The sequence below is a fragment of the Mirounga leonina genome, unplaced genomic scaffold, assembly GCF_011800145.1.
Source record: "Mirounga leonina isolate KUSES-001 unplaced genomic scaffold, KU_Mleo_1.0 Mir_129, whole genome shotgun sequence".
NCBI classification, from domain to species: Eukaryota; Metazoa; Chordata; class Mammalia; order Carnivora; family Phocidae; genus Mirounga; species Mirounga leonina.
In genome coordinates, this window is record NW_023270323.1 from 24847111 (window position 1) to 24874326 (window position 27216).

The 27216-nt window shown below is 40.0% G+C and overlaps 1 protein-coding gene across 5 annotated transcripts in view; it reads right to left on the bottom strand.

Annotated features, from left to right (window-relative positions):
* SLC4A4 (solute carrier family 4 member 4) overlaps positions 1 to 27216 on the bottom strand; it is a 351065-nt gene that overhangs the window by 273790 nt on the left and 50059 nt on the right. For 3 of the 5 annotated variants that reach the window (XM_035004843.1, XM_035004842.1, XM_035004844.1), the window contains exons 2-3: positions 24035 to 24108; positions 4969 to 5148 (exon numbers count right to left, since the gene is read on the bottom strand). In XM_035004843.1, the coding sequence (XP_034860734.1) occupies positions 4969 to 5148; positions 24035 to 24107 (253 nt within the window). In that variant the 5' untranslated portion in view covers position 24108. Of the gene's footprint in view, positions 1 to 4968; positions 5149 to 24034; positions 24109 to 24462; positions 25557 to 27216 lie in introns of those variants that run through there. The other 2 variants (XM_035004841.1, XM_035004840.1) reach the window with 2 other exon arrangements.

A 27216-nucleotide genomic window follows, 5' to 3' on the forward strand; every position in this document is an offset into this window, starting at 1 on the left:
TATCCAAAGAGCTAAAAAAAGAATACCACAAGATTGAATGAGTGTCTATATGCACATACCTCGCAATATGACTCTACAACAGGCAAGTCATACGTGTGAGAAGCAGTTAGCACCCCCAAGCATTGATGCATGCTCCGCTTGTCAAGAAATATAATACACATCAGACCAATAGGCTGAACGGGATATTCTGTGTGTCGCTCTGTTTCCTAACATTTTACACACCTTCAGCGTCTCGGCACTCACAAAGCAGCCTATGATTCCCCCCACAAATATCCCAGGACACTAACAAAATGACAAGTTCAGAGGTCAAAACCATCTGTGGTGGGAAGCTGTGGTGTGTTTCTAGGGCCTCTCTCCTCAAAGACCACCTTCCCACCCACTTTCTGGGCAACCCTCAGAGGATGGCAGCTGCGAACTTAAAAAAAAAAAAAAGCGCATGGTGGAGGAGGCAAAAAGGATTATTTTTAAGAAAGAGCACAATCTAACTTTTCTCTCCACCACCCACTCCACACCACCTCCTCATTCCCTTGTCTCTCCTCCTGCTTGCTCTTCCATTTCACTCTTCTTCCCCAGCCTCTCGCCACATTGCTCAGTGAACCACACCTTCTTGCACGTGTTTCCTTCTCTGTGGCCCCAGCTGGGCCGGCGGTTCAGGCACCACACCGGGAAGAGCAGCCGGGTAAGAGCTGCCGCCAAGCTCGGAGGAACAACCCTAGCTCCTCCTTAAGGCTCCAGATGTGTGGGAACCAAAACCTGCCTTCACTTTTTAGAAGCCCTGCCTTGACAGGAGAGCCAGGAAGAAAGGAAGCAGCACCTCTGTTATGAGCCAAATGAACCTGTTAATTATGTCATCTTCCTGATGTGCCTAACTAATGGAAGATACTTGGCTTATTTCTTCTTCTAAATGCCCTTAATTATTCAATTCCGTGCCTCTTTAATACGGCTTCTGGAGCTGAGCTGCCTGAATTCTGCATGGAATAGTAAGCATTTTTAAGTGTACATGATGAATCCATGTGCCCTGTGGATGAATTTCTTCCATCAGCTGTGGGCGACAAGCAACTCAACACACTCGGGAGTCATCTACCCAAACCAAAATACCACTTTAACAATAGTTAAAATAATGAGGCACTTTCCAAAGTGGAATAATTAAAAGTTAGGACCAGATTTTATGTGGCGAGGGAAGAAGGCAGAGCAGGGAAATATAAAGATGATGTGCAAGGATTAAAAACAAGAAAATCAGCTAGATCTTTATCAATTAATGTGAAATACTCAGACCAATAAAAGCAACATTTGTGTCTTCCTCTGTAGTAATCCATTCACTCAATTACTCTTCAATAAGCATTTATTAGGCACATCCTATGTGCCAGGCACTGTGCTAAGTGCCAGAAATAACACAGTGAACTTGAAATCTGATCCTATCACTCACTGAGCTAACAATCTAGCATCAGCATAAGACAAAACTGCAGGCTCACAGAATCACAAGTTGAAGCAAATAGTATGAAGGAAAGAAAGAGCTGAGAAAGAATGACACTGGAGAACCTATGTTAGAGTAATAGGAAAAGGCCTGTCTCCACAACATATGAAAGCTAGAACATGGGACACCTGGGTGGCTCAGTCGGTTAAGGGTCTGCCTTCCACTCAGGTCATGATCCCAGAGTCCTGGGATCCAGTCCCTCATTGGGCTCCTCGCTCAGTGGGGAGTCTGCTTCTCCTGCCTCCTGCTCTCCCTGTTTGTGCTCACTCGCTCGCTCTCTCTCTCCGCCTCTGACAAATAAACAAATAAAATCTTAAAAAAAAAAAAAAAGTCCACAACATAAAGGGAAAGAAAAGCTAACCAGGACAAGAACGGGGTGACCATTCCAGGAAGACAGGACTACATGTGCAAAGGCCCTGAAGCAGAAAGGGTTTGGGCACCAAGGAACTGAAAAATCAGTGTGGCTGAAGTTAAGTGAGCGAGACGAGAATGACACATAGCAGGACTGGTGAAACACTGTGGGCCATGATGCCCAATCAAGATTTTATTCTAGGGACAACAGGAAATTTTCAGCGGAAGAAGGGCATAACTCAATTTACACTTTATGATGATCACTGTTGCCTCTGGGTGGGAAAAGACTTGAAGAGTGGAGCTTGTTGCAACTGTCTAAGCAAGAGATTCCCTGGACCAGAATGTGGCAGCAAAACTGAAAAGGAGGAGACAGATTCAGACATATTTTAGAAGTAGAACCAATGAAAGCCATTGAAGGATTGTATATGAGGGTGAAATAAGGAAAGAATCAGAGATGACTCTCATCAAGTTACTCTATTTATATACAGGGTTTTTCCAGAAGTTACAAGCATCACCTGATACAATGTCAGGCTCATGCAGGAATCTGATCTATGGGACATGGTATGCCTGTATGCGCATAAGGAACTCAAACACCTGGACCCAAGAATAACAGAAACTCTGTGTAGCTGTTCTTGAGAGACAATAATGGTATACTAGGCAGATATTTCAGTGAGTTTTCCCATAAGAATTTTATTGTCATGTTGGTGCCAGAGCCCTGTAGCTTCCCCAAAAACCTAGGGTTAAATGCCTTTCTATACCTGAGTGCAACAAGGCTGACTTTCACATATAAGCGCTCCAGATAAACCAACGACCGATCCATTTAGTCTTCGTGATAAGCAGTAAAGAAAATATAAATTTCTAAGAGGACCTTCATATCAAATTGGATGACCCACTGGGGCGCCTGAGTGGCTCAGCTGGTTAAGCATCCAACTCTTAATTTTGGTTCAGGTCATAATCTCAGGGTCGTGAGATTCAGCCTGGGGGAACTGGGCTCCATGCTGGGTGTGGAGCCTGCTTGAGATTCTCTCTCTCACTCTCTCTTTGCCCCTCCCCTGCACGTGCTCTCTCTCTCTCTCTAAAAAATAAATAAATAAATAATAAAATCAGCAATGCTCTTTAAAAAAAATCGGATAACCCAAGTCAATTATGTTGAGGCATATTACAAGCATAACTTATTGACTAGCAAGAAAATAACTATAAAATGCACATTTACAAATAATTTTCTTATGATCAGTGAACAATTGGGTCCTTAACAACAGTCTCTCCATATGACCCCTTCAGAAACTGAGTATACAACACAATACAGTACTCCCCAGGGAACAGACCTCAGAGGGTAAAAAGAATGGACTGCCTTGTTTATTTTACATGCTGCATGCAAGCTGGTCCCCAACTGCCACAGAAAGCAATAGGCCCCCCGTGGTTGGTGCACTTTTAGTCTCAGCACCTTTCTGATCTGTTCATTCCCTTTTACCTCTTGAGTGTTACTGGCATTGTTTCTGTTGCCCTTCCTAAAAAGCTGATACATAATTATCTCAAAATCCCATGGCCCATTCATCTAGATGAGCATCTCTCACCTTTTTAGTATTTATAGTGACGATGCACTCTCGTTCATACTCTGCAGAATGAGAGATGACTCAGAGACAGAGGGAGAGAGAGAGCAAGAGATCTACACACAGACACACACACACACACACACACACACACACACACACCCCAGGGAGAGACCTCTGGTTCTGGCACAGGCTTCGCCAAAACAGACAGCAAATAGAGATAAACAGTAGTAATTTATTTGGAAAAGGGTGTAATCTTTTCTTCCTGCAGACTATTAACTATTACCTTTTTTATCTGCATTTCAAGGACTTTGCTTGAAACAGACCCCATTATTTTAGTCAGTATATGAAGGATTCCTTTCAGAAAGGCTTTTCCCCAACATTCTCATGAAAAGTACAGAATTCTTTCCTCCTGCCCTTTGGTCCTTCCTGTCTTACATTTATTCTAATATCTTTAAGTTTTAATTTTGTGGTCTATCTCCAAGCTCTCCTCCAACCTTTGCTCTCCAATCCGGTGGTCCATCGGTACTGTTCCTCTTAGGATAGTACTTCCCTAGCTCCTAAGCCACCTGCTCAGTTTCAGTGGTGAGACTATTCGAGAGTCACAGATTCACATCACTACACTTCACACCCTCTTTAATTTAACTCTAAATTCACTTTTCAACACTCCTGAGCCATTAATTCTAATCTGGCCTCTCATCACCTGCAGTGACTGAGCCGGATCTTTATCGGTGCCCCCCATAGTGCATTTCATTGCAGGTTCCATATTTCTGCAACTGGAGCAAAAAGATGAAGAATGTACAGAGCTCTGCCAACATGAAAAGCTGTCACTATATAGCTCCTGTTGGGGAATCTCCCAAAATTGGCATGTGTTTCTTTTGCTTCTCCCTTCTTCACATATTCGTTCTCACTTCAGCCACAAAGCTCCCCGGATAGCCAAATATTCTCCACATCAAGAGAAGCAAAAGCAACATATGCATACATCCAAATACACAGTCCACCCTATCAACTGAATCCTTGGGTGTTGTTCTCTGACCTCTCATTACCCTGTTCTCAATAACACTTCTATCCCATATGATATTTAATATGTTCAACATTTCAAGAACTGTATCACTCTACATTCTTCTCTGACTCGCAGGATGCTTTTCCACTCTTCCTTTTCAAATCATCAACCTCGTCTAAAACCTGGTTAAATGCCATCTATCACCCTATCAACGTCATACGCATATATAGTTCTCATCTTGACCTACTGTCTTAAAAGAACCTATTTCGAAGCAATTCTTTGAGTCTTCCAATTACTATTGATTACTGTAGTTAAATACCATGTATAACACTCTGCCCTACTTCACCAGTCAAAATGTAGAATACACAAGCATGCCTAAGCTTTGTCAGATCTTATCAGAATCTTACCAGGTCTCCTGCTAGAACAACCTGCTAGGACAAGAAAGGAGTCCCACAGCCATTATCCTTTAAGAGGAGACCATCCCAGTATGATTGTGCCCCTCCCCATTAGTCACAAGATCCTAAAAGGTGTCTTTCCCAAGGATGTGGAAGTGAGGCGGAGAAAAGCAGCAACACCCAGGGAGTACTCACTGAGAGGTTTCAGGATGCTGCTGCTAGATTCATCAGCATTTTCCACATCTGACTTATCAGAGTAGTTCTCAGAGATTCTTTCTTTCTCCTTCTTTTCTTTGTGCCCTGTCTTTCTCTTGTGGCGTCTCCTTCTCCTGTAGCTCTTCGGCACATGGACCCCAATGTAGATGGTATGGTGACCTAAGAAGGTACACAGATCATCAGTCATTTCAAAGCACAGTCTCTGCTGCATATAAATTTCACAAGCTCCTCAGGCCAGAAGAAAATGTCTATGGATTCACTACCATTTTGTATTTGACAAATAAACTGGAAAAATAAAATATCTTCCCAATTTTCAGTTCGGTAGAGTGTAATTCAATCTGTTGGCTGGTGCTAGGATCCTGCGAGGGTGTACTCCAGTTCTATTCAGATAGACTCCTTTTAAAAGTTTAGGGAAACCAAAAAATACCAAGCCAGAAATCAGGAATCCTTGATTCTGGTCCTACCTCCATCATTAATTAGCTATTTGACCTTGAGCAGGTCCCTTAACCATTGTGGGTCTCAATCTCGTCATTTGTATAACAAGAGGCTTACATTGGGTGATCCCTGGAGACCTTTCCAGTTCTAACCTTCCTGAGTCTGTGACTGAACTGAACAGCGTGCTGAAAAAGGAGGTCTGGGAGCAGCAAAAAATAAAGATCTAACTCAAAGTTCAAGAAGTCATTCTGCTGGGGATAAGCTTTTGCATTAAAACTTTTTTTTTTTTTTTTTTTTTTTTTTACCAAATCAGCAGAATAGAGACTTAGAACTGGGACAAATTGAGAAAAAATAAGACATACTTGGAGAGAAGATTTTAGAAATACTCAAATGTTCACACTAGGAAACAGCTAAAATGAATGTCAGTTACAGTGCCATTCTCATTTTTCTTTTTTCGTTTCCAAAAGTTTCTAAAAACTGGTTGTTGCAATGATAAAAATAAACGCAGCCCAGCAAAAATTGCCTTGAAGAGAAGGGCATGAGGAAAAAAGATTGTGAAATGCTTTTAGTTCTCTAGATGGAAGAAGCTGCAAAACTGACAAGTGATATTATTTTTACAAAATCTGATAAGACAGGAAAAAAAGAGAAAGGAACTCAAAGTTCCACATTTTTTTTTTAATTGGGAAACTTTTACTTTCACTTTATATACAGCATAACTTCTGAAACTATAGGAGACTCTTAATCATAGGAAACAAACTGAGGGTTGCTGGAGGGGAGGGGGGTGGAGGATGGGGTGGCTGGGTGACGGACACTGGGGAGGGTATGTGTTGTAATAAGCACTGATGGTATTATATAAGACTGATGAGTCACAGACCTGTACCCTTGAAACAAATAATGTTATATGTTAATTAACTGAATTTAAATTTTTTTAAAAAGGTAAAAAAAACATAAATCATGAGAATAAAAGGCATAACATAGGGAATACAGTCAGACATTATGATAGTGTGGTTTGGTGACAGATGGCAGCTATACTTGTGGTGAGCACACATTGTACAGAGATGCTGAATCACTGTGTTGTACACCTGAAACTAATGTAATACCGTGTGGCAATTATATTCAAATAAAAAATTAATTATTGGGGGGAAAAAAAGAATGTGGGAACCACCGTCTCAGAAGTAATGTGAAAACTTTTTTTTTTTGAACTGCAAATTAGATGAGATTATCTCCCTTTCCCACTTCCTAACCTATTCTAGAATTAGTCCTTGATGACCACTTTACAATGCCACAGATAATATCATGCAATACATATACATGCAGTATGTCTAATATATAACTGCTGTGAGTTACTTTCGACAGAAACTCATCAGGCATATCTAAAAACACTCTCACTCACAGGGGTGTTCCCTTAAATTGGAAGGATTAAAACAATTATATGCTCCTTTAGGAAAGAGCTTCCAACTAAGGAAGGCAGATTCCTAAGTGAATGGATTAGCATTCCAAAAAAAAAAAAAAAATCTGGTATTTGGAATGAAGTTGGAGGCATCTATATAAAGTATGAAACTCCCCCCAACACACACAGACACACACACACCAACTCAACTATTACAAAGCACAGTGAAATTCTCCTCACAGAAGGAGTGCCAATGAGAAATTTATCGTGTCTAACCATTTGCGAGCAAACTGTTCTCATGGGAAAGCTATATTCTCCTAGGAAGTAGGAAATGTCTCGAAAACAATGTGAATTAAGAAACAGTGTCAATTGTTTCCTGTACTCCAGTTACTGAGGGAGTCCTGCAGCTTTATCTCGAGTCACACAATATATGTAAGCAAAGCCAACCAATTTCTAGAGTAAATCAAACACTGAGCTTGGTCGCTTTCGTTCAGGAATCAGGAAAACATCATGAAAAGAATTAAGAAGTTAGAAAATTTTAAAACCTGTCACATTAAATATTTTCTACATCTTATTAAATAATGGCAACTAAGCAAAAAAAAAAAAGTCAGTGAAGCTACATTAGTCATACTGATATTACACAGAAAGATTTTTTTAGTGTATTTACCCACAGTATCTTTCATAAGTCACTTAAAAGATAGTTCATATGGGCTATAGGATTTTAAGGTAAGATTTCTGACTATAAACTATTGTTGTTGTCAACCTAACCAAAGAGGGTGATTCAGAGAGTGAGCTTTCAAAGCCCACGGAGAGGAACATACCTGACATTCTGGGACCTAACTGGAGTTACACCACCACAAAAATGGTGCCGTTTTATTCACACCATGATCACATGCTTTCCCACAAGTCCCCACCCACTCCCCCACCACTTTATGAAGAAAATTCAGCTTACCCCCATCTCCTCTAGCTCCTGCCTCAGGTGCTCCCCCCAACACACACCCTTTACGGACTTTCACACACTTTCACACAGATGGGGAAGCTTTCAGATATGATGATGCTCTCTGGAGCCCAGATACTAAGCAGAACTGCAGTTCCTTGCAAGACACCCCAAATTTCAGACTTTTTTTTATCAGCTTTATTGAAGTATAATTTACATGCATAAAATTCACTCATTTTAAGGGTACAATTCAAAGATTTTTAGTGTATTTACAGAGTTCTGCAACCATCACCCTAATCAACTTTAGAATTTTTCCACCAATCCAGGAAGATCCCTCCTGCACATGGGCAGCAGTGCACCTTCCGCCCCCACCCCCATCCCATACAACCACTCCTAATACTCCCAGTGATGGCCTCTGGTAAGCTACAGTTCTCTGGTACCCACATAGCTGTGACCTTTTTTGTGGGTATCCTTACAGCACAATAGAATAGAATATTCCCCGAGTAAAGAAGATACTGCTTTCCAAGAGCTGCCAAAGGAAATCATGACACTGGGCAAAACTCAAAAGCATCCTCCTTTTCTTCTCAGACATTTCCAGTAACTAAATTTTCCTTTTCTGTCTTGGGTTCAGGGAGAAGAGAAAGAGCATGGTCCTGCGGTTAAATAAACCTTTAGGAACTCAGGGACGGTGCTTGTGTTGCATCAGTTACCTCTCGGTCACAGTCCACTTCAGCTTCTTCGCCCACGGGAGGAGAGCAAGACCCCCTCACTCTGGAGAGTGAGGGGAAGGCATGCTTTCTCAAGGTGATGACCAAATATTTCATAAACTGTACATGCCAAGTAACAAAAACACCAAAAGTAAAATGAGCTCAAATGGAAGATTCTTTCTTGCTGCTCCCACAGAATACCTGTCTTCAGGAAGCAGAATTACTGATGAAAATACACCATTGTTGATAAGACTCTCCTAGGTGGATTGCAGTATTTATTTTCAATAAAATATCTTAACCTGTCTCAGAGATATGTCATGAAGAGTGATGGCTATTTTTAAAATTGCAACTCATAAAAATGACAGCAAGCACTTAGGTAATCTATAAAAAGTTGAGGGTGTAGTATTATTTTACATATAAAATAAAAAATGAGAAACTTGACAGACAAGTTTTCCAATCCAGCAAGAGTCTACAAAACCGTAGATGCTAAAAGAATCAGGGACAGTTACCCGCTTAACTTGTAAAAGAATTTTAGACTAAAAATATATATATATTTGAGAGAGAGATATATATAATATTTATATATATATGATCAAATAAAACCTCTCTGCTAGAAATGTCACCAAAAACTGCTTCCAAAATTTCACCAAAAACTTCCTAAGGAGAAGCAATAATTTTTTTTAAATAGCTATAATTCATAAGAAAATTCTGGTGATTGTTTCAACTACACTCAAGCAGAAAAAAATTTAAGGTGATTGCATTAAATATTATTAAAATAAAGCTTGCATTTTTGCTACTAAAATTTGTATAAAGTAAAACTACTGGAATCTACATTTGACGGTGTTCATTTAGGTGTGAGTCAAAGGGCATTCAGTCCTTGATTTGGCAGTGGCCTCAGTATCATGTGCTCAAATAAATACCCTGCATGCCTTTCTCTGACAGATGGGGTAAGTTCCCAACAAACTCTAAATGTCTCGGGAATTTCTCATACTCCATCCCACAGCCAGTACTACTGGGAAGAAAACATGGCTTTCCTAGTTATCTCTGAATGTCAGAAATTATCACTAGGTGATGCTTACATCTTCCCATCCTCACCTGCTCCACCTCAGCTGAAAGCAGAAGTACTGCGATGCTATCATGTCCAATTCTTCCAATTCCTGAGATATTTCTAAATTCATGTCATTGGTAGTTGTGATCATATTTTCAGACCAACAGAGAACTCTTACACTTAGTATCTCTGTATTCATTCGAGTTAAAGAGGCTTTCACAGACACCACCAAGGATGATTTAGAATTTTGTAGAATTAAACCCATCAAACCAAAAGAGGGTTTTACACCAGCCAAACTCAAAATTCTATAAAGGACTGGGTAGTTAAACACCATATGCCTCTATATGCAAGATCGATCTATTAGCTCCTTTAGGAAACATATTACTGTGCTTCCTGTACATACAGATGATAGCAACAATTTGTTGGATACTTACAAATGTGCCAGGTTCTGGCTAGGTCTCTTATATCTATTACCTCATGCAATCATCACTACTGTACAAATTAGATACTATTATCCTAATTGTACAGGCAAAGAAACCAAGGTTCAGGGGACTCACGGATACCATCACCAGCTAACTCATTAAGTCCCAGAGGAGAAATAGGTCTCAAGTGTCAGTACAAGAAGAGTGAGTGCTTCATCACTGCTTTAGCAGTGGTTTGTCAGTTTGGCTTTCTCTTGTGTGTGTGTTTGGGGGGTGGTCACTTATACTATACAGGATACAGTATTGATACTTTCAGTCTTATAACTGATTATACTTCCTTCTTTGTGTTGGCTGCTAGAAATAAAGAGACAAATCTCAGGCCAACCAACAGCGGGTAGGCAGAGTTTTGTGACATGCATTTATACACTAACCTCACGCTTCAGCTTCTCAACTATTATTTTCCCTTCACACTAAGCCATTTTTGGAATAAGACAGTATATAAATATTTTTAAAAAGCTGAGATGTCAGTACTGAGGGAAGAGGTTGGGGATGGCTGAGTGTGGCTGTGGGGGAGGGGAGATTTCCAGGCAAAGATTTAGACCTATAGATTTAGATCAATCTAAAGGATCACCAGAGGACAGGTAAAATCTTTGCCATCCCCATCCTCTTACACACATCTCTAATTAAACACTGAGGGATGGGGCGCCTGGGTGGCTCACTTGGTTAAGCGACTGCCTTCGGCTCAGGTCATGATCCTGGAGTCCCAGGATCGAGTCCCGCCTCGGGCTCTCTGCTCAGCAGGGAATCTGCTTCTCCCTCTGGCCATCTCCCCTCTCATGCTCTCTCTATCTCATTCTCTCTCTCAAATAAATAAATAAAATCTTTAAAAATAAATAAATAAATAAACACTGAGGGATGTTCCAAATTTGATTTTTATCCACATGGTTTCTCCTCCTATAATCACCTGAATTTCTGTATTTTTCCAGTTCAAAGATTCCACAATGCTTGACACTTTATATAACCCTTCTAGAACTAATCAGCAATATTCCCAAAATATAAGTCAAATGCTGCCTTCCCTGACTTAGCTAAAGTAAGCTGATTTTATGCCAACATGCCTAAAACATGTTGTATCTATTGCCAAGAGGGATGTAAGGGAGGGAAGCAAAATTAAGAGGTATTTATTATTTCTATTTTAATTATGAAAAAATGGAGAAGAAGAGGCAGAGCAGCTGGATGAGTGACAGATTATAAAAAGATGCTACAGACTTTACTTCTTAAACCAAAACAAATGTCAAAGATTTTTTAGAAGTACAAAAACAACCTTAAACAGACTCATAGTATCAAGTCCAGATGCCACAGAGGCTGTGGGTTTGACGCTTTGCTGGAGGGAGGTAGGCGGGGGGGTGGGGCGGGCACGGGATGGGCTAAATAAATGTTGGGCATTAAGGAAGGCACTTGTCAGGATGAGCACTGGGTGTTATATGTAAGTGATGAATCGCTAAATTCTACTCCTAAAACCAATACTACACTGTATGTTAACTAACTTGAATTTAAATAAAATCTTGGAAGAATAAAGTTGTTACATGTTCTTTAAAAAAAGAAGAAACAGATCAGTACATATAATCTGAAATACTTTAATAAATGAAATACAAATAATTTGTTAGCTTATTATTCACCAACACCTAAGAGTGTCCATAAGCAAGCTCTAATAAGATATAATCCAAGTAACACTGCTGTAATTTACTGGGGCATAAATATCAGCTCATGAAAAGAAAACCCCCTCCAAAGGGCATGGTATAATTTTGCAGTTAACAGGGAGAAAGTCAGACCTTGAAGAAATGTTTGCAGGAGGGCCCGCATTTCAAACATAAACCACTACACAAGCAAGGCCTGATTTCTCTTTTTGCATTTTGGACAGGGGTCACTTTTCACATAGAAAAAAAAAATAATGCATATGCATATTAATAGAAAGTTATATATTACTTATGTAATTTATTTATAAATAATTTTGAATGTTGATGAGTAATCTCTTTTAATATTAATGCTACCAATTACGCTTCAGATTAGGCATGCAAGCAAATAAACAGTCCAAGTGATGAAAAACAGGAAAATACTTTTCTTCCCACTGAACTGCATGGGAATTTTGTCCACTGAAAGCCTCAAAGAAATCCTTAAGGCAACCTGAGGTTCCCCAAGCAAGACTGATAAGAAATCTCAGTTTGTTATCTGTTGTTTACTAAGTACAGTGCTTTTAATATTTAATATTTGATGATGATGATAATGGTAACAATCTCTAGGCAGAAACAAACAGCTACAGGAAAAACGTCTTGAAAGGGAGTCAAGCTTATGGTTATTCAGCTAGCCTCCTGTCCTTTAGCTCAGTAAACTTGTCCCCCTGTCTTTTAAGTACTCATTTCTAGCAAAGTTCTAATTATAGTCTTTAGGTACAGAGGAGGACTCGAAGACCACACACTGAGGTTAAGATTCCATTATAGTTACCATTACTGATAGCTAATAAGAGGCAAAAAACTGACCAGCACGATAAAAAGTTTGAATTAGTGAATATTTGTAAAGAAATATAACTTTATATGTTCAGTGGTCATCAATTATTTGAAAACATCTAGGCTAAAACAACCATTTAAAGGTAGTACTGAAACCTACCTTAATGAATGAATAGGACTAAAAGTCATCTTATTTTTCATAAAGTGCAGTTCCTGAAGTGCTGCACAATCTCTAAAAAGTTGACTCTCCAAAGTAATTTTAACTTTGCTCTAGCAAAATCTCTTTTCTATTCATCTGTAGACATAAAATATAATCTATATGTATATCTATCTCTATATTTCTATCTACTAGATATAGGTATATACAGATATAGAGAGAGATCTGCATAGTCTCCATACATAGGGAGATGCATAGAGAGAGAGAGAGATCAAATTTATGGACAGTCCAAATCAAGCCATGTCAATAAAGCGTCTTCCACCATGTATGGTACATAAAGATGCCACACAAGTGTTGATCCTCCTTCTCCCTACCCTTTCCAGGGGGGAAATACAGAGCACGATTGCTCCTTATTCCCACCACCCTCGAGCCCGTATAACAACTTGTGAACCCCTTCCACTCTCTAGCAAAGGCACTTGTGAGGACAGAAGAACCAACTTTAGACCAAGTCTAACTTGCCCCTCAGTGGGCTGCTTTAGTCATTATACAGGGTTTAAACGTTCAACAGAGGCAACACCTTCCATAACCTCAATCTTCCCTCACCCTGCCCAGAAACACATGCCTGGCAATCTCCACCCTGCTCTGGGTAGAGTTTCACCCAGAGCCTTCACGCAATAAGTGCCAACCCCCAGGAGCTCTTGTCCTTTGACTTAACTGAGCAAAGTAGATTGCAAGCAAAAGACCTGGGAAGGCCAGCGCCAGGCAGGGCAGTGCTAAGAGTGAGGAAGAACCACCCAACAGGAAGAGGTGACCCCCCCCCACTCATCCTGATACCCCAGAACCCAAAAAGACCTGATGAATTTTAATGTGCACTACACATGCTGTCAAACAAAATCCACCTGTGATCCAAACACTGAGAACTGACAGTTTCAATTATTTCTCTTGTGATCACCATTTGCACAACTGAATGGGAAGCAGGTTTGGAAAAGAGAAAACAATGGCTAATCCAATGGTCACTGATAACTGGATTTGCGATTGCAGCCAGAGAGGCAGCTGAGAGAGACACATAAATGCACACATTCACACTCTCATCCTACCCACATTGTCCCTCTCCAACTATTATGGCTTCCCTTTTAGCACCGGCCTACGCCCTGGCTGGACAATAGGAAGAACAGTCTTTAGTTGCTATAGACAGATAATCCACCATATAGTTAATACACTCACGGCTAATCAGGTATCAAATATTTAATATTCGTTCAGATAATTCCTTGCTCTCACATACCTACACATGGGTAAATGACATATGGATAATGCCACAGGACTAAAACAATGACCAAGAACTAGGGAAAGTGCTCTGAGAGACTTGCATTAGCCTAAATAAGTCCAACCCCAGAATCCCCATGGCTATGGTTTTCCACATGCCCAGAAAAGAGGACAACATTCACTGACACAGCAGCACATAGTCACACTTTCAGAGCTGAAATGACCTTCAACATTACATGGTTCAACCTCTTCATTTACCAGCGAGTCAACCGAAGCCAAATAGCCTGTTAATAATGTAAAGACAGGGATTCTTGGTGCTCCTGGATATGTAAGGTTTCCGTTACCACTTTCCCACTACCACGGTGCCAGCCCACCACCACCATCCCGCCCATCTTTCACTGTCTGCAAAACACAGCAAAATGCAAAACACGGCAAAAAAAAAAAGATTAGTCCTTTCAAGTTAGTAATTACCTAGAAGGAAAAAAGGCCTCAGGAATTCTCTGAAAATGTTTCTCTCTTACAATCATAGAATGACAAGTTTAAAGATTTATTTATTTATTTGAGAGAGAGAAAGAGCACACGCGAGCACATGTTGGGGAAAGGGCAGAGGGAAAGCATCTCTAGCAGACTCTCTGCTGAGTGCAGAGCCCGACTGGGGGCCCGGGGGCGGGGGGGCTTGATCTCATGACCCTGACATCATGACCTGAGCCCAAACCAAGAGTCGGACACCCAACTGACAGCATCACCCAGGCACCCCTAGAATGACAAGTTCAAATCCACAACCAACCCTTAGTTCCATAAACTGCCCCAAATATGAAGATGTTCTGGCTATGACATCTGTCCTCCACTAATCCCCACTGATCACTTGGAGAAACAGTAAACAAACTTTTAGTCTTTCCCTCTATGTGCTCCATTACACGTAACCAATTAAGATATTTAGAATGGTTATAGAATTTTTAGAGCTAAAAAGGATCTTAGAGAAAATACAGCTCAACGTTCTCACCTTACAGACGAACAGAGGAGCCTGGAGAGGTTAAAGTGATTTGCTGTGGCGACACTGACAGGAACTAGAATAACAAGGAAAAGGACCCAGACTTTCTCAGGGCAGTGCTCATCCCAAAAATGAAGAGCTTATGAATAGGTGAGGCCAGCCAGGCTGTTTTCTTCTTCCTCTGGCCTTTTCATAAGCTCTTCCAACACCTTTCATTCTCCTCCTCTTAGTTCTTCCCACTTTCTGTTCTTCCAGGTGCTTCTTCCAGTTCTTATCCATCTCTCTTTCCAAGGTCCTTTCTGCCTCCAGAGGGTACAGACCTCAAACCTCCACAAAATGGCACAGGAATTTCCTAAATTGCCCATAGCAGAAACCCAGAAGTAATCACTTCCATGCCTCCTTCTGTCCATCAGCAGTTTCTGGCAATTCAATCCATTTGTCTCCACCTCTTTTGTCCCTAGCCTAACCCAAAATCGTCTCTCAGTCAAATCCTAGCAACAGTCTCCCCACTTTTATCTTTGTCCTCCTGAAATGCTTTCTCCATGTATCAGCCAAAGGGATCTTCTTTAAAATGCAAATTTTGGGGCACCTGGGTGGCTCAGTCAGTTAAATGTCTGCCTTCGGCTCAGGTCATGATCCCAGGGTCCTGGGATCGAGCCCCGCATCAGGCTCCCCACTCAGCGGGAAGCCCGCTTCTCCCTCTCCCGCTCCCCCTGCTTGTGTTCCCTCTCTCGCTGTGTCTCTCTCTGTCAAATAAATAAATAAAATCTTTAAAAAATAAAAAAATAAAATAAATAAAATGCAAATTTTGTCTGGTCACTTTCCTGCTTAAAACCCTTCTGCAATGGCTCCCCAGTGCACACTCAATACAATCCTAAATCTTTAGCATAGCATAAAAGGCCATGAATTAACTGGGCCCTATCCACCCCAGGCCACTTCGCCTTCTTCACATGGTCCAACCATATCATTCTCATTTCCACTTCTCAAATACTTTGGGTCTTCACACATGCCTGCCCGTGATGCTCCCATTATCCTTTCATCCTTTAGGGTTCAACTTAATGTCACTCTATGGGAAATATATACCTCTGTTTCCCACATACACTCACTCACGTACATGATACACTCTCTAAATTATCGTATCAACCAACCTTGTCCTTAGATAATGACTGGCTTATTTACTGAACATTAATTGTGGCCTTAATTAGAATATGTTATCATGTTCAAGGATACATGAGGGCCTGGAAAAGCAACATATTAGAGTTCATATCTGCAACTGTTCTTAACATTTTGAGAAGCTTAAAGCAAAAAAAAAAGCACCATGCGTCAGTTAGTTAGTAAGAAGAGTTAACAGAGATACTAATCAACTAATTTGTTGATTACCAGGTATCAGTATTAGCATCCTGCAATCACAGCAACCACTGCAAGAGAGTGGCATCCCCTGGTAATAAATTAAAGGCAGGGAACATGTCCAAGGGAGATGGTACCTTAAATTTATAGGGTTCATCCTGGGGATTTCAAATTAGTTTACTTACACTCCTAGCAAAACTAGAAGATAGGGAGGCACAAATGCTATTTCTTTGTAGAACAAAGTGATATTGAGAAATTAAGTAATTTGTCAACGGCTTAATGCCAATATCGAAGTATTTTTCAGGTATCACCCAAGAATCCTCAGAGCATCTCTGGTAGCTAGATAAGATAGATTACTAACTGCACTTTGCATAAAGGAAATGTAACCACATAAGCATGAGTGGCCTCATGTCACCCACAAAGGCAGGGCAGAGCCAGAAATAGAAATAGGTTCTAAGACTCCTGGTTCTCTGCTATGCTCTCTAACCCACAGCACAGACTGAATAAAAGTACCTGAACAATCAGATACTGATCTAATTTGCCAAGTACATGTATCCATTGGCTTCAGTTATGAGCTTTCATTCTACATCCAAGACATTTTCTCTATTTCTTCAGTAGGGATAGAATTAGTTGTTGAAAACTGAATAATCAGCTGGAGGTGGGGTGGTGATTTAACTAAACGACAAATGTGCAGTTCTGGCCCTCTAAAGCTGATATGTTGGCCAATATTACTAAAATCCAAAACCTACTTTTTTTCCAGAAGCTTTGGCCTGCTAAAAGTTACTGAGAACTCCACCATGAAAAGAGTCAGTAAAATAATGTCTCAAGAGGCTTAAGTAGGGTCTATTCTCCTCTCAAAGTCAGCGGAGAATAAAGAAAGGTGAACACACTGGATACAGCACTGCCTTCTAATTCTAACTCCCTGGAAAGGTAAAAATTAACAAGATTTAAAAGCTTTTGCAGCTATTCAGAGAAGGGAGTTATTTAAGGCACATATACTGCTGATTCAACGCATGTCACTCACCACCCTCCCTTCCTTCACCTCATCCCACCTGGCAATCAGCAGCCTCAGGGTCACAGTGCTTGGAACCTCCTGGAAGCTCCTGTCATGGCAGGTTCTCACCTCAGGCCCCTAAATGCTATCAGCCGAGAAAGTAAAATAAGATGTAAAAAAAATAAAATAAAATCCCACGAGGAAGCTCACACAGCAACAAGAGCACCTCAACTGAGCTTTAGTCAGCGTTATCCTAGTTTTACTCTCTCATCAGACCCAATTCTCAATTCCCCCAATGATTCTGAATCTTCTGATGACAGAAATGGCGAAATATTTAGCTCAGGTTTATTTCTATACTATTGCATAATCTCATTTAATTGGCACCTAAATTATATAATAACCAATAAAGAAGAGAATTATTCTAGTTCAGGCTGGGTGGGGAGGAGGAATATATACACCTCATAGAAAATAGTTTATATACACGAGATAGATAGATAGAGAGATCGATCATGACCCCTGAATCCTCTTCATTGGTGGAAAATACCATGCACTTAAATCTGTTTTCCAGAAGAAGCAATTTTACAGGCTTCATTAGCCAATGGGCACATGCTCATATTATAACCTGTATACAATTAGAGTTAATATGCCTCTTCTTGGAAAAGAAGACAATTTTACAAATTAGGGGCAATATGTATCAGAGTAGTCTAACCATGAAAATCAGATCTCACACCCAGAGCGTAAAGGGAACCATAACAAGTCCAAAGAGAAATAGACAGCAGGCCTTGGGAAACTTCACTTGACCATTCTGCTTGCCCTCTCCAATACAAGAAGCAAAAGGTAAGTGTGGTTAGGAAGGCAAAGGATAGATGTTGGTAAAATGAACTAAGCAAATAAACAACATTTAGGCCAGTTAGAATTTTTGGAATGATAATCCTTGAAAATTATGGCGAAATTGTATCAACCAGAAAGAAAAAGTATAGAAAGTGGTGCAGTGTAAAGCACCCCTATTCCCAATGCCAGGTACAGCAGCAACATCGTTACCAGTAATGATCAAAAACAGTTCTATGGGAAATGGCACGTTCTATTAGTCCCATTTTCCAGAGTGAGAAACTCAAAATCCAAACTGCAATTTGCTCCCTTCACTTATGCAATGATTCCACAATCGATGAGACAAAAGTTTTAAAACTTATATTCCCAAACTGATGCTTAGCCACTCAGCTTTAACAACTTTAACAACTGTTTTAATTTTAAAAATGAGATAATAAAAAAATATATATCAAACAATATGTCCCCAAAATAAGGATCAAACAGTATGTTTCAAAAATATGACCAGATAAAAAGCTTCTAAAAAGAAACTCGACCTACAGACAAAATTGCTGCAAGTATATTATTTCAGAATTTCTGGATCCTTCCAAAACACAACCCAACTACCAAGTTCAATTTCTTATGGTTTACTGTGGAAAAAAAATGTAGACATCTAGGACAGAAAGTGTCTTCAAGAGGGCTTTAGCCCATACTGTACTACTTGGCGAATTCTCTACAGCTGGAAAACTCTGGGAAGGAATGGCTGATTCCAGTTTCAAAACCCATGGAAATACCATCAAGTCCCTTGAAATTAAAGAAATCTATATGCAAATATTTAACTTCACTGACGCAGCAGGTGTCAAATAGCTTCTGAGCTAAGTGTTGCCTGCTTGAGGGACTCTGGTGGGCTTTCAGCTGAGGCCATGATGAGAAAGCAGCAGGGCTGAGAAATATCTGTATGGGCACAACCTGCTCTGGGAAACCCACGTTGCTGTTCAAATATCAACCCTTACACACCTCACCACATTTCTTTAAAGCTCTCCAATGGGTGGGTACAGGTTTCTTTCAAGAAGGTTTTTCCTTCAGCAATATTTGCCTGAGTGTTTCCTCTGTACACACAGTTTCTGAGCCATCCAAGCGAACAGCAGAGAAGAGGTCAGCAAAATGCAACCGGACACTTACAGCCAGCGCTCAGAATAGCCTCAGCTCCAACTTGACCCCTCCCTTCCCATCTGATAGGTTTTCATTCACTCCTTCTTGGCAATTACACTTTTTACCATCGTAATTATTAACAAATGTCCACCCGGCCCCACTTTCTCTTTAGAATATTACCTCCTCCAATACACATAAATACGTCATCATGATATCCTCTAGTGAAAAATAGGGTTAAGTCATTATGATTTCATGTCGGTAAAATGTTGAGATCCTGACCTCCAAAAAGACAAACGTCACCATTAGTTTAGTCTCTGTCTTCAAGAGAGGAGGAGGAAAGAGAATAACACAGACATGTTTTAGGGGCCTCTTTTACTTATCAATATAGATATATATATAAACAACAAAAATATGTCAATGATCACTGCAAAATCAAATAGCAGTAATAGCAAGGACAGGATTTTTAGAGGCTATGTTGTCTCATGTGATTAAGAGTACTACGGGAACCAAATTTCTGACTAAAACTTTAAACAAAGACTTTAGAGGATTATATAAGGTAATTCTGCATATACTTTACTTAGTTTATGTTATATATTTGTGTATTCCATTCTTCCTTTTAACAAATATTTAGTAAACATCTACTCTGTTCCAGACCCTGCTCTACTTTTTTACTTTTATTTCCCTAAAAATAATCCTCCCATAAATTCCACGGATTTTTAACAATTCTCACTCTTAAAGTCCATCAGTAGACATGGGAATTTGTAAAATTATTCTTCCATTTGGACAGATGGGAGCACACTTCCTTCTGGACTCAGTTTTCAATGGAAGAGGAAAACTACCACAATCTATCATAATAGCTTTGAGAGCACTGATCACACTTCAGAAACGGAGATACGTTTCATTCAGCCAATATTGTCTTGCTGTATTTTATGCTTCCTGAGTTGCTGGTTAGACTAATGTTCAGAAAAGGCCCCTCCTCACAAAGTCAGAGTTGCCAAGGCTTGCTGGGAAGTTACCTAGCTCTGCAGAGCCAAGGCCTTATCTCAAAGGATAAGGTGGAGTTTGCTCTTTTCCCCTATTGCGAAATATGAGAATATTAAGTAATCTGTTTATATCATACAGATCCAAAATCTTGGCTAGCTTTTTTAAGGATAAAACATCCATAGGATTTCCTGTTTGGAAAAAGCTACATGAGACTTTCTTCCGATCTCAACCTTGGTTCACCCAATAAAATTTGGCAATTTCCCCCAAGTGTGTTTGAAATGAAAATTTTGTGTAATACCTCATGGCCAGCATTTCTGGGTCATTCTGATAATGTCAAATTTCTCATCTACAGACCAATCCTGTGGAAGTGCCTGGTCTGGAGCTGGAGTCTTCTGGTATAGAAACAAGTATGAGTATCTGAAACTTTGAAATTTTTAAATTTGTTTATCCACAATAACCCCTCTGTGACTAAAATGTTAACTTTATTAAACTATACACATATACATATACATTGATATAATATAACCAATGAAAGAACAGATATAAAAGCTTCTCTTTATTTTAAAGATTAAAATTGGCACTTGGTTGCCTTTTTTAAAGAGGATCTCTTTAAATCATTAACACAAATGCACATGAAGGAAATTATGTGAAAATGAGGTTTAGGTCTTTAAATATATCCCACATAAATTCATTATTTAAACAGAAGATGACTCCTCTTCTGACTCACTCTATTCTTAGTGAGCTTTGCAGATGATGGCTTTCTATTGAGTTTTTAGACCACAGATTAAGCATCATGCCACCCACTGAGAGTAAAGTTGAACCAGGTGAACTGAGGGCGTGGTTGGAAGTCTCAGTCTCTCCCCTTCAGAGAACTACAGCAGAAGGAACCGTGTGAGAGCATCTAGCTCTCCTCACCTTCAGGCTGAGCTGAATCTGATTATCACAAATTAAGGGACCCTAAGAAGAATTTTAAGAGCATGAACATTCCAAAGTAACTACAGCTACTACTGGACCTTAGTCACACTCATAATCACTTATCAGGAGTATATCTTATTTGTGCAAATTATTTCAAAAAACAAAATTTTAAGTTTTCTTTTGCCAAGTGTGCTGCATTATACTTCAACCATGTTTATCCTAGAAGCAAGAGAAATTACTTGGATAAAAGGAAACATTTGATAATATAAATGAAAGGTGTTCCAGCTCCTTGCCCTTTGGATTCTGATCCTTAAAAGCGGAGCATTTACTTCTGCCATAAATGTACCAGAAACTCAACTACTTCAGAACAAGATAATGATTTGCTTTCCTCTAAATACACCCTTCTTTATGCAGTTAAAAATATGAGAGGGACACACGTCCTTGTGGAAAACATTCCCGCTCAAACTATGAATCCTTATTAGAGGTCTTGACAGTTTTCATTCTCAACCACTGAGACCACGACTAAGCCATAAACCTTCCATTTCAACTTCTTGATACTTCACCTGGAGTTACTATAAAATCTAAGTGATCCACCTCCACCAGATAAAGCCAGGTGAGAAAAATGGGAGGGTCAACTAAGAGGGCACTAAATTAGAAATAAATAGTCCCTATAACTGTAGTTTCAAGACCTGTACCGAAGGGGCGCCTGAGTGGCTCAGGTGGTTACATGACTGGCTCTTGATTTTGGTGGAGGTCATGATCTCAGGGTCCTGAGATGGATCCCCACGTCCAGCTCCATGCTCAGCGTGCAGTCTGCTTGAGATCTGCTCTCCCTCTGCCCCTCCCCCTGCTCATGCTTTCTGTCTTAAAAAAAAAAAAAAAAAAGACTTGTACTGTAGAAGAGCCTGCACTGTTGGACATTCTCCACCAAATAATGACACCAAAGCAACCACCCTATAGGGTCTTAAAATGCAGGAACAGGCAACTAGCTAAACATGCCTCGAAAGAAGTGTCATCAGCTCCGTTTCCAATCAACATGAAAGATAATCTTAGAACAGAAGTCTTATCAGAATACAAAAATACACAATATCCATGTGGCAAGTTTAATCGTCACAAAGCCAAACAATTTTACAGATGTTTCTACCATATTTTGTTGTCTTTTTGTTTTTTCTTAAAGAAACTCGACTACAGATTTGTCTGCTATTCATTACATTGTTATTTTAATTTTGTGCTTGAAAATCAAGGGAAGTACTTTAGGAAATAAACTTGTTAGTCAAAGTCTTAAGAACCCCATGTACAATACCCTATCACAGTAGAGTGCTGTCAATCCTACAGACCTTACAAACTCAAGAAATGATTTACAGCTCCTGTGAACTTAGCTAGAACATTATTCTCAAGGAAAACACACACATGCACATACACACACACACAAACAGTACATCTCATTCCCAAGCTTTCTCACTGATATTTCTACTTTAATTGTCCCAAAAGTATATATTCACTCAATCCTACAATATTTCTTACATTCATATGCTATGACTTGAAGATCCTTATCTCCTCTTTGACACTGGGACAGTGACAGAGTCACCACCATGGAGACCTAACACCAGGGGCACAATAATCTTAAAGACACAAGTTTTACTATTTTGCTCCACTAACTTGACATTTTCCCACAGTCATGTTGTAAAAGTGCAAGGAACCCATAAAACAATATGAAAGAAAATACTGTAGTTTCCTTTTTCCTAAGAAACTTAGGCATCACATTCTTATTAGTCAGAGTCAAGAGCATAAATGGACCTTCAAGTGGCTCGCTTCAGGAGAAGTCTGAGCATTCTTCTCAGTCTGAGGGAAGGAGGGCAGTGGGGGGTGAGGGGACTACACGGTCAGAAGAAACTTAGTAAGCAAACGTGAGAAACATCATCATGGCCACACTATGCCGACTATTCCAGGAGGTACAAGAAGGCATCACGTGCCCAGGATCTGGTGTTCAGTCTGGTTGAAGAATCACTCCGGACCACACAATACCCACCTTCCTTCTTCCAACCCCTCCCCTACACTGGTCCAAGTTTTTGGAATTAGCATTAAATGTTTACCAAATGGCACCAACCAGACTAGAGTTCCCAGAACACATATGAATTGTCTCTCAGGTGATTTTAAAAGGAAGAATATATGACACAGTTCACTTGCAAGTTTCATTTAACTTTATGAGTACTGTCCACAACTCTGATTATTTTTTTAAATCTCATTGTAAGTATTAATTATATCTTGTATATCTGTGATATCTTTATAATAAATATTAATTGAGCCCTGTTTTCTCATTATCAAATAAACAGAATTATGCCCATATTACTGATAAGTCAAGAGACAAGAGGGGTACACTGAAAGCATAACAGCACCAACTAAAATTTAACTCTTATTTGATTTTTAACAGGCACTGGGCAACATTAACAAAAGAGGTCCTGGAGGTTTTTCAAGTAAAAAAATGTCCATCATTTCCTAATGGAAACTCATCCATGATTACCCCTCTTTATAACCGCGGTTTATACCCATTTTTCCTGCAACAATGATATCATTCTCCTTCTGTAACATCTGTTTCTTTACCCTGCAAGCTTTAAGAAAGAGTATTAGAAGATGCTGCCAAATACATTTATATAAATCTAGCAGCTTCTTTGAATTAGTCATCGCAAGGTGGTAACTAACTGGCAAAATATTTATTTTTTGACAGAAAGGCACGGCTAACATAGGCACCTGCTTCAAAGGTAAGATGCCTCCCCCCCTTTTTAACCATGCAGGACCACACTGAATCAGATTCTAATGGTCCAGTGAAGTTCTTAAAATTACTTTCTGTGTTGAAGCAAAATGTGCAGACTAATAAAACCCCATAGAAAAGCTTAAGATTTTAACTTCAAAAATATAAGCTATATGAAATGCATGAGTGCTATTATCTACGAAGACATAGGTATATGAATATACACTTCCCCAGACCCATAAAGCTCACCTTCTACTTCTTCTTCATCACACACATGCTTAAGGAAGGAAGCCCCTCTGTCCAGGACAGCTTCATCCTCCATCCTATAGTAATAAAAAAGAAAAAAAGAATGCTCAGACTTCTCCTGGAGCGAGCTACTTGAAGTAGCCCAGCTTCTGGGCAGGTTAACCTGCACGCTGGTGTTCATGTTAACAGGGCAGAGCCACTCTTCCTCTGGTGTCTGTTACTCCTTCACGCAGCTCCTCTCATCTGGTGCTTGAGAATATGCCGGTCCCACATAGCTTCAGTTCTAACCTTGAGAGGGCACCCACATGGACAGGTGAGAGAAAATCATCTCAATCCTATAGGCTGGATGCTGGGGGTTCTCCCTTTGGGATTCGCAAAAAGGAAAAAAAAAGAAAAAGAAAAAGATGAAAGCAAGAAAAAAAAAAAAATACCAAGAGAGGAAGTTTGGTTTGTCTGGAGTGCTCGTGATGATCGTTTGTGGAAATCCAGCTTCAGTGCTTAGCTCTTTAAACACCCACTGCATAAAAATGTATACCCTCACACACACACACACACACACACACACACGCACGCACACCCACCCACACAAGAAAACGACAGGGAGTTAGGCTAGTGCACAGTGGGAGCCTAGCTTCCAGCCAGCCTCTTAATACCAGCACAGCCCAGTACTCTCTGTTGAGTGGCAAGCTTTGAGTCACATGTTGGCCTTACGGAAATCTGACATCTGAGGATTATCCAGCAACCCGGCTTCAGCAACAGTCACATATCTATATGCCACCCATTCATTCATTTTCCACATTCTTATCACCCGTCTCTATGTATATCTGTCCTGTTAACTCTTCCCTGAAGGGCACAAAGTTCTTCAGTTTGTAGCCACATTATGCTGTCCTCCTGTCTCCTTACATAATAGGTTCTGCTCTGCAATTTCATATGCTAAATAAGACCTCAGAATCCATCTGAGTAATGACAGTGTTTTTATGGCCTCCTGATGCCAAACATGTTTCTTAGTTTATAGGATGAGTTAAGGTTTAGTTCCAAATTCTGGGACTTCTTTTCATTGCATTAACTTTGACATGCAGAATTCCATGAACTCTATTTATAGTGAAAGCAGAAAAAAATCCCGAATTGCTCAAATGCGGCTTGTGTCACACCGGTCTAGAAACAAAGAACTTTCTCTGGAGACAGCTGCTCTATGTCATACCGTACATAAGCTCTGCCAGAGAACCAAATGTTCACTCTGTATTCGATTCATCCAATTATATGCTCAGGCACTGAATATTGTAAGTCTGTGTTCCATATTGTCCGTATAACTTATTCTTGTGCTTCAGATATCTGTTATAATCTATGTGGATACGCACTGAATTCACATTTTCCTCTTTTCTATTTTAGGAGCATATCCATCTTGCAAAGCAACCATCTGAGCGTAAAAAAGTCAGAAATTGGGTATCAGGTAGACCCGGGTTTAAAAAATCTAGCACTGGGCACCTGGGTGGCTCAGTCGTTAAGCGTCTGCCTTTGGCTCAGGTCATGGTCCCAGGGTCCTGGGATCGAGCCCCGCATCAGGCTCCCTGCTCAGCGGGAAGCCTGCTTCTCCCTCTCCCACTCCCCCTGCTTGTGTTCTCTCTCTCCTCGTCTCTCTCTCTGTCAAATAAATAAAATCTTTAAAAAAAAAAAAAAATCTAGCACTACCTCTGAATATATATATCACCTGGAGCAAAGTATTTAATTCTTTGAGCCTCAATTTTTCCACCGCTGAAATTGGGGGTAACAGTATCAACAGTGCAGGACTGCTTTGAGATTCTTATTAGGTAACATATGTGAAAAGACCCAGTTTTGTGCTTTGCACCTACTACATGTTTAATAAAGGTAAGTTTCCTTCCTTTATTTTTTCCTTCTTTCTTTTTACCCTAACCTTTACTGGTGGACAATGCTATTGAGAAACTCATTACCTTTGGACACTTGCAGAATATCTTCTTTCAGGGATATGGCTCTTATATGCAATTTCATCCTGATACATATCTTTTTCCTTCTCTATACTCAAACTAAAAATACAAAACTAAATGCAAATAGGATATAGATCAGCCATTGGGAATATAGTAGAAAAGAAAATGCCTTGAATACTTGAGCAATCAAATCATTTACCAGCCTCTCTGAGCCTCAGGTTTCCATGAAGATGAATGATACAACACATTTACAAATTCAACAAATATTTAGTGTCTTCTATGTTCCAAGCATCCCCAGAGGGAGGGGGAATACATTCATTAATAAGACAGACAAAATTCTTAAGAAACTAATAATAAATAGATGAACAAGGTACTCTTAGATAGCACTAAGTAAGTGCTTTGCACAAAATAAAATGAGGCAGGGGTTACTTGGCATATGATGGTTCAGAAAAGGCTTCTGAGGAGGTGACACTTGAGTAGAGACAAAAATGATAGGAAGGACCCAGGCATTTGAAGATCTGAGGGCAGAGTGTTCCAAGCAAAGGGAACAGCAAGTGCAAAGGCCCTAAGGTTGGAACAAGTTTAGCATGTTCCAGGAAGGAAATGAGGTCAGTGAGGCTGGGCAGAGAGGTCAGTGGTAGCTGACAATGCTGGAGGAAACAGGCCCCGGCAGGCCATGGTAAGTAGTCAAAATGTTAGGTGTTACGGGACCCACTTAAGAATTTTGTTTTGTGTTGTGTTTTGTCTTGTTTTATTGAGGTAAAACTGACATACAACATTATATTAGTTTCAGATGTACATGATTCAATTTTTGTGTATATTGCGAAATGATCACCACAGTAAGCTTAGTTAACATCTGTCGCCGCACAGAAAATTTTTTTCTTGGGCTGAGAGCTTTTAAGATCTACCCTCTTAGCAACTTTGAAATACACAGTACAGTATTACTAACTTTAGTTAAGATTTTAAGATGGAAACTGACCTGAGCTGTTTTACCTTTTTAAAGAATCCCTTTGGCTGCTATGTGAAAAGTGGATGATCAGGAGAGCAAAGAAACTAGGAAACTATCTTAGGAACCCAGGGAAGGCTGTGGGAGAAACAGGTTTTGGGGAAGGAACCAACAATTCTTCTCTGGCCACTTTATGGTTGTTGAGATTCTTATTATATACGAACAAAGAGCTGTCAGGTATACAACTAAAGGCCCAAGTCTGGAACTTGGGGAACCTAGGGCTGGAGAATCAATAT